Source organism: Oncorhynchus nerka, unplaced genomic scaffold (genome assembly GCF_034236695.1).
Source record: "Oncorhynchus nerka isolate Pitt River unplaced genomic scaffold, Oner_Uvic_2.0 unplaced_scaffold_2036, whole genome shotgun sequence".
Taxonomy (NCBI): domain Eukaryota; kingdom Metazoa; phylum Chordata; class Actinopteri; order Salmoniformes; family Salmonidae; genus Oncorhynchus; species Oncorhynchus nerka.
Genome location: NW_027039288.1, coordinates 10,001 through 21,715, shown reverse-complemented (window position 1 = coordinate 21,715; position 11,715 = coordinate 10,001). Strand labels below are relative to the sequence as shown.

The 11,715-nt window shown below is 51.1% G+C and overlaps 1 protein-coding gene across 1 annotated transcript; it reads left to right on the top strand.

Moving 5' to 3' along the window:
* The first annotated feature begins 470 nt into the window (after positions 1–470).
* Positions 471–6,859, top strand: LOC135567450 (spidroin-1-like). Its single transcript, XM_065014840.1, has 2 exons — positions 471–721; positions 5,227–6,859. The coding sequence occupies exons 1-2, from the start codon at positions 471–473 to the stop codon at positions 6,857–6,859; spliced, it is 1,884 nt and encodes a 627-aa protein (XP_064870912.1).
* Positions 6,860–11,715: the final 4,856 nt, after the last annotated feature.

Here is an 11,715-nt window from a genome sequence, read left to right as displayed (position 1 = left end):
TATGTGCGCGTGTGAGAGAGAGAAAGTGTGTATGTTTGCATGTGCCCACGTTAGGTCATTTTGTTTGCTCTGATACAGGGCCCTCACAGTTGTAACCCAGCCTTCGATATGCTGGCGGATCAGCCCCCCTGAGTAGTACTATGGAACTCACCAGTTCTATTTCTGCTCACTCCACCGTTCTGACAGGCGTCTCTCAGCACATACCTCTCACCTTTTGAGGATTATCGTCTCCCTGGGGGTTGAGTGGGTGGACACCTTCGCTGGAGATCAAGCAGGATGAATTCCCCATTTCCCCTGTGTCAGCACAGTGGTGTCACAAAGAACAGAGCTGACAGTTCTCCTACCGTGGCTGTGTGATTTGACTAGTGGGGGAGAGATGGGGCTTGAGAAGGAGAGAGATGAGGCTTGAGAAGGAGAGCGATGGAGCTAGAGGCGGGGAGAGAGCGATGGCGCTAGGAGGCGGGAGAGCGATGGCGCTAGAGGCGGGAGCGATGGCGCCAGAGGCGGGGAGCGCGATGGCGCCAGAGGCGGGGGAGCGCGATGGCGCTAGAGGAGGGGAGCGCGATGGCGCCAGAGGAGGGGAGCGCGATGGCGCCAGAGGCGGGGAGCGCGATGGCGCCAGAGGCGGGGGAGCGCGATGGCGCCAGAGGAGGAGCTACGCGAGGCGGGAGCGATGGCGCCAGCGAGGGGCGAAGACGGCGCCAGAGGCGGAGAAGATGGGGCTAAAAGCGGGGAGAGAGATGGGGCTAAAAGGGGAGAGAGATGGGGCTAAAAGGGGGAGAGAGATGGGGCTAAAAGGGGGAGAGAGATGGGGCTAAAGGGGGAGAGATGGGGCTAAAAGGGAGAGATGGGGCTAAAAGGGGAGAGATGGGGCTAAAAGAGAGCGATGGGGCTAAAAGGGGGAGTGAGAGCGATGGGGCTAAAAGGGGGATGGGCTAAAAGAGGGAGATGGGGCTAAAAGGGGGAGAGAGATGGGGCTAAAAGGGGGAGAGAGATGGGGCTAAAGGGGAGAGAGATGGGGCTAAAAGGGAGAGAGCTGGGGCTAAAAGGGGAGAAGCGGCGATGGTGCTAAAGGGGAGAGCGGCGATGGGGCTAAGGGGAGAGCGAGCGATGGGGCTAAAAGGGGGAGAGATGGGGCTAAAAGGGGAGAAGCGAAACATGGGGCTAAAAGGGGAGAGAGATGGGGCTAAAAGGGGGAAGCGAGCGATGGGGCTAAACGGGGAGAGCGATGGGGCTAAAGGGGGAGAGCGATGGGGCTAAAAGGGGGAGAGCGATAGGGCTAAAAGGGTGAAGCGATGAGAGAGAAGCGATGGCGCCAGAGAGGCGGGAGCGCGATGCGCCAGAGGCGGGGAGCGATGGCGCCAGAGGCGGAGAGATAGATGGGGCTAAAGGGGGAGAAGCGATGGGGCTAAAAGGGGCGAGCGATGGGGCTAAAAGGGAGAGATGGGGCTAAAAGGGGGAGAGAGTGGGGCTAAAAGGGGGAGCGATGGGGCTAAAAGGGGGAGAGCGGCGATGGGGCTAAAAGGGGACGAGGGATGGGGCGTAAAAGGGGAGAGAGACTGGGGCTGAAAGATGGGGGGGAGAGCGGTGGGGCTAAAAGGGGGAGAGATATGGGGCTAGGGGGGAGAGATGGGGCTAAAAGGGGAGAGAGATGGGGCTAAGGGAGAAGGGAGAGAGATGGGGCTAGAGGGGGAGAGAGACATGGGTAGAGGAGGGAAATAGACTGGGCTGAGAGATGGGGGGAGGGGGAGAGCGGTGGGGCTTGGAGGGGAGAGAGATGTGGCTAGAGGGGGAGGGATGTGGCTGGAGGGGAGGAGATGGGGCTAGAGGGGAGGGAGATGTGGCTAGAGGGGGAGGGAGATGGGCTGGAGAGAGATGGGGCTAGAGGGGAGGGAGATGTGGCTGGAGAGAGGGGAGGGGGAGATGATGGGGCTGGCAGAGGGGGGGATAGAGATGTGAGGGGGAGACAGATGGGGCTAGAGGGGGAGACAGATGGGGAGATGTGGCTGGAGGAGAGAGATGGGGCTGAGGGGGAGGGAGATGTGGCTAGGGGGAGGGAGATGTGGCTGGAGGGGAGAGAGATGGGACTAGAGGGGAGAGAGAGAAGGGGCTGGAAGGGGAGAGAGATGGGGATAGAGACTTCCGGGGGAGAGAGATGGGGCTGAAGGGAGAGGGGGGATAGAGGGGGAGAGATGGGGACTGGAGGGGAGACAGATGGGGATAGAGGGGGAGAGATGGGGATAGAGGGGGAGACAGATGGGGATAGAGGGGAGACAGATGGATAGAGGGGGAGACAGATGGGGATAGAGGGGGAGACAGATGGGGACAGAGGGGGAGAGGAGATGGGGATAGAGGGGAGACAGATGGGGATAGAGGGGATGATTTTGGACTGTCGTGGGGGGGGTGTCATGATCATCTGCTGGGTCTGGGGTTGATAAGAGGCAGCAACTCTAATGGAATCACCAGCCGCTCACTTCCGATGCCTGGACACTTGTCATGTGACTATGGAGCTGCTGTCTCACCACAGGAGGAGTTATCTTAAAGGAACATGGCCGCTCACTTCCGATGCCTGGCCACTTGTCATGTGGCTGTGGAGCTGCTGTCTCACCACAGGAGGAGTTATCTTAAAGGAACATGGCCGCTCACTTCCGATGCCTGGCCACTTGTCATGTGGCTGTGGAGCTGCTGTCTCACCACAGGAGGGTTATCTTAAAGGAACATGGCCGCTCACTTCCGATGCCTGGCCACTTGTCATGTGGCTGTGGAGCTGCTGTCTCACCACAGGAGGAGTTATCTTAAAGGAACATGGCCGCTCACTTCCGATGCCTGGCCACTTGTCATGTGGCTATGGAGCTGCTGTCTCACCACAGGAGGAGTTATCTTAAAGGAACATGGCCGCTCACTTCCGATGCCTGGCCACTTGTCATGTGGCTATGGAGCTGCTGTCTCACCACAGGAGGAGTTATCTTAAAGGAACATGGCCGCTCACTTCCGATGCCTGGCCACTTGTCATGTGGCTGTGGAGCTGCTGTCTCACCACAGGAGGAGTTATCTTAAAGGAACATGGCCGCTCACTTCCGATGCCTGGCCACTTGTCATGTGGCTATGGAGCTGCTGTCTCACCACAGGAGGAGTTATCTTAAAGGAACATGGCCGCTCACTTCCGATGCCTGGCCACTTGTCAATTGACTATGGAGCTGCTGTCTCACCACAGGAGGAGTTATCTTAAAGGAACATGGCCGCTCACTTCCCATGCCTGGCCACTTGTCATGTGACTATGGTGAGCCAGCTGCTGTCTCACCACAGGAGGAGTTATCTTAAAGGAACATGGCGCTCACTTCCGATGCCTGGCCACTTGTCATGTGGCTATGGAGCTGCTGTCTCACCCCACAGGAGGAGTTATCTTAAAGGAACATGCACTCACTTCCGATGCCTGGCCACTTGTCATGTGGCTATGGAGCTGCTGTCTCACCACAGGAGGAGTTATCTTAAAGGAACATGGCCGCTCACTTCCGATGCCTGGCCACTTGTCATGTGGCTATGGAGCTGCTGTCTCACCACAGGAGGAGTTATCTTAAAGGAACATGGCCGCTCACTTCCGATGCCTGGCCACTTGTCATGTGGCTATGGAGCTGCTGTCTCACCACAGGAGGAGTTATCTTAAAGGAACATGGCCGCTCACTTCCGATGCCTGGCCACTTGTCATGTGGCTATGGAGCTGCTGTCTCACCACAGGAGGATTATCTTAAAGGAACATGGCCGCTCACCAGTGAGATTCTCTCTGAGTGGAGGGGATTAGGGCAGGCAGGTGAGGAGGACCACTATGGGTGGAACACAGTGTAATGATGTGCAGTTTCTCCTTGCGCTGTGGGGACGTGACTATGAGCCTGTATGATCTCATCTTCTTGTGAATGGGGACTTGATGCAACTACCCCAGCCATCCCATTTACTTTCAGATTTTGGCAAGGAGGCCTAAATACAAGGTGAAGTGCATTTTGGGGTCTTTGACAGATTTGTTCATAGTGGTTGATTTCACTGGACACATGTTGTTGCCTGCAGTTCCTTCCTCACCACAGGAGAGTGAGGATGCAACACATGATTCTGAAGACGATTCAATCTAGGATTGTTATGCAGCAGAGTCATTGTTTCACATTTATTTGGAATAAACATGAGTTTGATATTTGAATATTTGAATTGTTTCACAATTCATCAATTAGTAATACAAAATATTACATTTAAAAATGAAATCATACCAAAACGCCACAATAATACGGTTGAAGATAATCTACACCTTAATAGAGTCTGTTCTCAGTGAACCTACATTTCACCAACCAGCAGACAGTCTGCACGGAGGAGACAGTTTGGCTCTGTAATGTCCACAGGCCCAGACACTCTGTTTTTATGTGCACAGGCAGAGCCAATCCATGTGCATGTGGTCTCGCTGCGCTCTCAGCCGGCCTGCTGGCTAATGCACATCTAATGTTCTCTCTCTGTGCACCTAAAAACACATGGTGAAATTGTCCCCGAGATGATTGCCTGTTCCATATTGTATGAGGTGGGATGTAAACGATTTGTTCGACTCGCTTCGCGATCTGTCTTTCAGTGCTCTCCTCCCTGACGTAGGCATCATGTCCTATATGATGACACTTGGTGTGAATGTCATTTTCTTCTTTGCCGATTTATGGGATCGGTCATGCTCTGTTTACGGCGTCAGAGGTTCGTGTTCACCACGGCGCTGTTTCTGATCGCAGAGCACGCTCCTCGGAAACGTGTTGTACCCCAGTGTGTGTCAAGGTTTCATTTCCTGCAACAAGCCCTGAGCTGTTTTGACAGTGACACTTACATCAGGGCTGGTTTCAAAGCCTCTGCGTTTTGTTTCAACATGGCTGAAAACACACTGAAGAATATGACTCAGCATGGCATTATTTAGCAGTGTGTTTTCAGCTTAGTGAGGCGTCTGAATCACTGACAAAGGTTGTTACCACACTGTTTATCCAGCAATTAATGAATGTTAAACGCTTTTGTAGGACTCAGATTTGTATGACAAAACCATTCACTGTTTTTCTCTCATTTCAATAATCTTCATGTTCACGTTGCCACCATGGCTGTGATCAGTGTTCTAGGAGGTAATTACATGCTGCAGGACAAATGAAAAGGAAGCTGTCTACAGAGTCTGGATATTCCTATGGTGTCATGGCGGGAACTCCGTAGAATTGGGGTCCTTAGGCCGACCTCCAAGGAAAGCAAACAGAGACAGGGGGCTGGAGAAGGAGGGCACGGGGCAGCAAGGAAAGCAAACAGAGACAGGGGAGCTGCTGAGAAGGAGGGGCACTGGGGCAGCAAGGAAAGCAAACAGAGACAGGGGGCTGGAGAAGGAGGGGCACGGGGGGCAGCAAGGAAAGCAAACAGAGACAGAGGGCTGGAGAAGGAGGGGCACGGGGGAAGCAAGGAAAGCAAACAGAGACAGGGGGCTGGAGAAGGAGGGGCACTGGGGCAGCAAGGAAAGCAAACAGAGACAGGGGGGCTGGAGAAGGAGGGGCACGGGGGCAGCAAGTTTCTGAAAGCAAACAGAGACAGAGGCTGGAGAAGGAGGGGGCACGGGGGCAGCAAGGAAAGCAAACAGAGACAGGGGGCTGGAAAAGGAGGGGCACCTGGGGCAACAAGGAAAGCAAACAGAGACAGGGGGCTGGAGAAGGAGGGGCACGGGGCAGCAAGGAAAGCAAACAGAGACAGAGGGCTGGAGAAGGAGGGGCACTGGAAGCAAGGAAAGCAAACAGAGACTCAGGGGCTGGATGACAAACCATTCACGGGGCAGCAAGGAAAGCAAACAGAGACAGAGGGCTGGAGAAGGAGGGGACGGGGCAGCAAGGAAAGCAAACAGAGACAGGGGGCTTGGAGAAGGAGGGGATACGGGGGTGTCAAGGAAAGAAACAGAGACAGAGGGCTGGAGAAGGAGGGGCACGGGGGCAGCAAGAAAAGCAAACAGAGACAGGGGGCTGGAGAAGGAGGGGCACGGGGCAGCGAGGAAAGCAAACAGAGACAGGGGGGCTGGAGAAGGAGGGGCACGGGGGCAGCGAGAAAGCAAACAGAGACAGGGGCTGGAGAAGGAGGGCACGGGGGCAGCGAGGAAAGCAAACAGAGACAGGGGGCTGGAGAAGGAGGGGCACGGGGGCAGCAAGGAAAGCAAACAGAGACAGGGGGCTGGAGAAGGAGGGGCACGGGGGCAGCAAGGAAAGCAAACAGAGACAGGGGGCTGGAGAAGGAGGGGCAGGGGGGCAGCAAGGAAAGCAAACAGAGACAGAGGGCTGGAGAAGGAGGGGCACGGGGGCAGCAAGGAAAGCAAACAGAGACAGAGGGCTGGAGAAGGAGGGGGCACGGGGCAGCAAGGAAAGCAAACAGAGACAGGGGGCTGGAGAAGGAGGGGCATGGGGCAGCAAGGAAAGCAAACAGAGACAGGGGGCTGGAGAAGGAGGGGCACGGGGGCAGCAAGGAAAGCAAACAGAGACAGGGGGCTGGAGAAGGAGGGGCACGGGGGCAGCAAGGAAAGCAAACAGAGACAGGGGGCTGGAGAAGGAGGGGCACGGGGGCAGCAAGGAAAGCAAACAGAGACAGGGGCTGGAGAAGGAGGGGCACGGGGGCAGCAAGGAAAGCAAACAGAGACAGGGGGCTGGAGAAGGAGGGGCACGGGGGCAGCGAGGAAAGCAAACAGAGACAGGGGGCTGGAGAGGGAGGGGCACGGGGGCAGCAAGGAAAGCGAACAGAGACAGAGGGCTGGAGAAGGAGGGGCATGGGGGCAGCAAGGAAAGCAAACAGAGACAGGGGTCTGGAGAAGGAGGGGCACAGGGGCAGCCTGGATTGATGAAAGATGCAGTAATGGCTCCCGCATGTGATTTTTCACTGTGTGTGTTCAGGCTTTAGAACAATGGCTAGACGGACAGACGAAGCATTGCATTGTTTTTTCAACATTCCACAAGTAGAAGATGTTCTTATTCTCTCCTGTTGTGGAGAAGAGGATTCCAACACCGTTGTCATCAGGTTAAGAAACCGCCCTGTGGTGGTCAGGAGGAGGAGTTGAAGAGAAACAGCCACTATGACCCCACCTGTGAGGTCCAGAGCAATACAAGGAGGGCAGTATGTTACTATGGGGTGATGCTCTGGTTTTAAAACACTGTTTCCATGGCAATGTGTCTATTTCTCTTACAGGGCAATTCCACTACTTTTCAACTTCATTATTTCTAGCACAACACCAGTGTTTACATCCTGTATGTGGAAACGGAGCATTTCTAGGTTTTCTAGAAACATCACCAAAAATGTAACATAAAAAAACTGTGATTTTCAAACACTGAGATTCACGTTGCCGTGGGGAGCAACAAAATATGGCTAGAAACTCGATGCAGGTTTTGAAAAGCACTTTTTTTCTTACTTCTAAACCTGCTCTGTGACGTCACAGAGAAGTACAGTGGCCAAGTCTCTGAACCCTTTAGAATTACCTGGATTTCTTCATACTTTTGTCATAATATTTGGTCTGATCTTGATCTAAGTCACAACAATGGACAAACACAGTGTGCTTAAACTAATAACACACAACTTATTGTAGTTTTCTTGTCTATATCGAATACATCATTTAATCATTCACAGTGTAGGTTGGAAAAAGTATGTGAACCCCTAGGCTAATTACTTCTCCAAAAGCTAATTGGAGTCAGGAGTCAGCTAACCTGGAGTCCAACAAATGAAACGTGATTGGAGATATTGGTTAGAGATGCCCTGCCCTATAAAACAAACAATCACAGAATTAGAGTTTGCTATTCACAAGAATCATTGCCTGATGTGAACCATGCCTCAAACAAAAGAGATCTCAGAAGACCTAAGATTAAGAATTGGAAAGGGTTAAAACATATTTTTAAAAGCCTCGATGTTCATCAGTCCACGGTAAGACAGATTGTCTATAAATGGAGATTGTCTATAAACAGTTCAGCACTGTTGCTCCCTAGGAGTAACCAACCTGCAAAGATGACTGCAAGAGCACAGCGCAGAATCCTCAATGAGGTTAAGAAGAATCCTAGAGTGTCAGCTAAAGACTTACGGAAATCTCTGGAACATGCTAACATGTCCGTGACAAGTCTACGACACGCAAAACACTAAACAAGAATGGTGTTCATGGGAGGACAACATGGAAGAACTCATTGCTGTCCAAAAGAAAACATTGCTGCAAGTCTGAAGTTCGCAAAAGAGCACCTGGATGTTCCACAGCTCTACTGGCAAAATATTCTGTGGACAGATGAAACAGTTGAGTTGTTTGGAAGGAACACACAACACTTTGTGGAAAAAAAATGCACAGCACACAAACATCAACCTTAACCCCTCTTTAAAGTATGGTGGAGGGAGCATCATAGTGTGGGACTGCTTTGCTGCCTCAGAGCCTGGACAGCTTGCTATCATCTATGGAAAAATTAATTCCCAAGTTCCCAAAACTGGACTTGATGAAATACGGAGGACACCTGCACCATGAGCCACTCCACGATCGAAGTGTCTGTGATTAATCAATCTCTTCTTGCCAGATAATTGGCTCGGGCTCGCACAGAACCCCATCACAGATTGGCCTATTGTCTGGACTGCAGGCCAGGGGGATTGTGGGGGAAGGAAGTGTGAATAAATTCCCATAAACCCCAGCAGTATCCACCTCAGTGCCTCTAATCCAAACTAACAATTGCAACGACAACCTGTGACTGCTAGGCCTGACATCGAATTAACCGGTTGGAATTCCCATTGATCGTTGGACATCCAAGCCTTGGACTCCCTGCTCACAGGGTCTGTTGGAAATGGGAAAGTGGTTGGACAAAGACTCCAGTTGTAGGAGCCAGAGCTAAGACATCAGCTAAGATGTTTTTTTGTACCTTTTTGAATAGCCTCTGGCTATAGAGTGCTATTTGTCCTCCAACCTCGTTGCCAGGATCCATCGTGGGGCATTGTTCTCTTCTTCTTCCTACTTGATGGCATTGAAACGGTCAGCTCCGGCATCCGATATAGCTATGCCAACGGTGTTCCCAGGAATTCTGTTTAAAGTTCCTATAGGCAGCTTGTGAAGAGTCTCTGGGCTGCGGCATATGGATATCCATTCATCATGTCTGCTAGTCTGTCATCGCTTGTTGGTTTATGTGGCTTCCTGCTTCCTGTCAAGGATAGCTGTGGTGCTTGCCCGGCCTCTTCAGCGCAGAGTAATTCAACCTGCATTGTTCATCGTTCTGTCTCTTTTTATTTTTTTGCAGTGGGTTATTTTGGCAGGCGATGCAGGAGCACCTCTTGGGTTTTATGCCGTCTGAAGTAGGTCAGCTTTGTCTGTAGTTTATGGAACAACCTCTTTTCTGGATCATCACCAACAGTCCACTGAATGTCAACAGCTCCACTGTGATGTCAGAAGGGCAGTTCAGTTTACAGCAGAAATATTCCTCTACAACACAATAAGGTAAATGTATTATTATTTCAACATGATTGTTTTCAATTCCATTCTAGTTTCGGACTCATTGTGAGGTGACTGACATGGGTGAACAGTACAAGTTCTACCCAAAGGTGGTGGTTCGGTGCCAGGAAGGAGCCATCTCTCGTCCCCCTGCCCGTCGGCTTTCTCCTCACTGATGTTCGTCCGCATTCTGGAGACGGAGAAAGTGATGATGGGGCTTTGTCTCTCTAATTGGTTGTTTCCACGCCAACCACTCTGAAGGTTTGACTTCATCGCTGGCTTGCTTCCTTTGTCCTCTCCGGTTTCAGTGTGGTCGACTCTTAAGACCAAACCGACTCTTTAGGCTCTGCACGCTTTTTCCACCATTTGGCTTTTGCGTGAAAATCAGAGCGGAGGCGATTCAAAGAGCTCAGTGGAATTACAACATGTGGGAGGGACAGTGGAGTGAATCTGTCAGCAACTTACTGCCGCCGCCGCGCAAAGCTCACGCTATTTCAGGCCAACTTGAAACCCAGAAAAACATCAACAAACTCATGAGAACACTTTCTCTCTCTCTCTCTCTGATTTGTGGAAGGTCTGTGTTTCTCTGTGAGCACGGCACGTTACTGTTTGCACGTTCAGATCAGATTGTTGCCCTTCCTATTTCGGTCATGGCTTTGTGAGAAGTTCCCATGATACTCAGAGAACAAAGACAGCGAGGAAGGTGAAGTTTAATAGTTCCTGTCATTTAAGCACACTGTTTACATGAGACTGGACTGGGACCGTAGGGAGAATTGCTTTGACCTTCTTGGCAGCTTCAGCGGTATTGATGGAAAGCGATGCTTAGTACGAGGAGGGTTTGGTTTACATTTCTGTTCCTGTGTGAGTCTTTTTTATTTTACTACATCAACATGTTTTCTTGTACACCAGCTGTTCCTTATCATTATAATCAGGTTATAAAACTGAAACGTCCATGTTGTAAAATAAAAGACTCAAAGGCGAGCCTGACTGTGGAATCATGGGTACTTGATATACTGACAAATGCCAACACCTTTAGTTCCCATTTGATATAATTAAATGCAAATGCGGAGATAAATCCGGTGGGTGCTATTTACCTCCTTTACCACCCACACTCACATTATTGACTCTCCAAACAAATTGTATACAGCGTTGCTAGCCTACCGTCAATACAAATCCTCATGCTGAGTGGGAATAGTTTCACTGATATGACAACGGTTGTGTTTCGCATTGTTATTGTACCTGACTGACACATGTTGGCTCTCTAAACACGCTGTTGTTGCCTCCTCAAGCTCTCTGTGTGGCAAAATTAACATGTTTTCCTTCTCCATTGTCTGGCCCAGGGTGAATGTCAATGAACCTGCAGCCATTGATGGACAGGGAGCATTTCTTCACAGTGGTTTGATGTACTCAGATGTTGCTCTCTGGACATTATTACGACCGTCTATTGTGCCTGGCGGAAGCTCAGGCTGTTTATTGCAGCAAGGGACGTGAGCACATGCAATATGCATGAGACCGTTGGACAATGGAGGAGAAGAGAAACAGAGGAGAAAGAAATGTAAGCATATTTTTAATAGAAATGGCGATGGACTGCCACACAGAAAGAAATGGCGATGGACTGCCACGCAGAAAGAAATGGCGATGGACTGCCACGCAGAAAGAAATGGCGATGGACTGCCACCCTGGACAGCGAGCAGTTCATAGCCCAGCGCCTGAGGCTTCTTCCATCTCTCTTCTGATGATGGTGCTAGATAATGTACTCTAAACCTGAAGGGCCGGTCTTCGAGATGCGGAAGTACCTGGTGCTCGAGTGGCAGCAGTGAGGTGTATCTGCCTCTGGGGGTTAGAGGTCAGCTTGAATTGCCTCTGCCTGTGTGGAAACTCAGGTTCTCTTGTATTTGTGAATTTAAAGTTGAAGCTTTCATAATAACAGTACAGGGATGGTTTGTATGTTAAACAACACCTTGTAGGTAGTATGTAGTAATGCAGTCTGTGTGGTCTTTGATGCTCAGCATGTCGTTATATTCAGTTTTACAAATCCAGATGGCTTGATGTTTACGCCTCTCTCCAAGTGCAATATTGACCCGGCGAAGCTACAATATTGACCCGGAGGAGCTACAATATTGACCCGGCGAAGCTACAATATTGACCCGGCGAAGCTACAATATTGACCCGGAGGAGCTACAATATTGACCCGGCGAAGCTACAATATTGACCCGCGAAGCGAAGCTACAATATTGACCGGCGGTTACAATATTGAC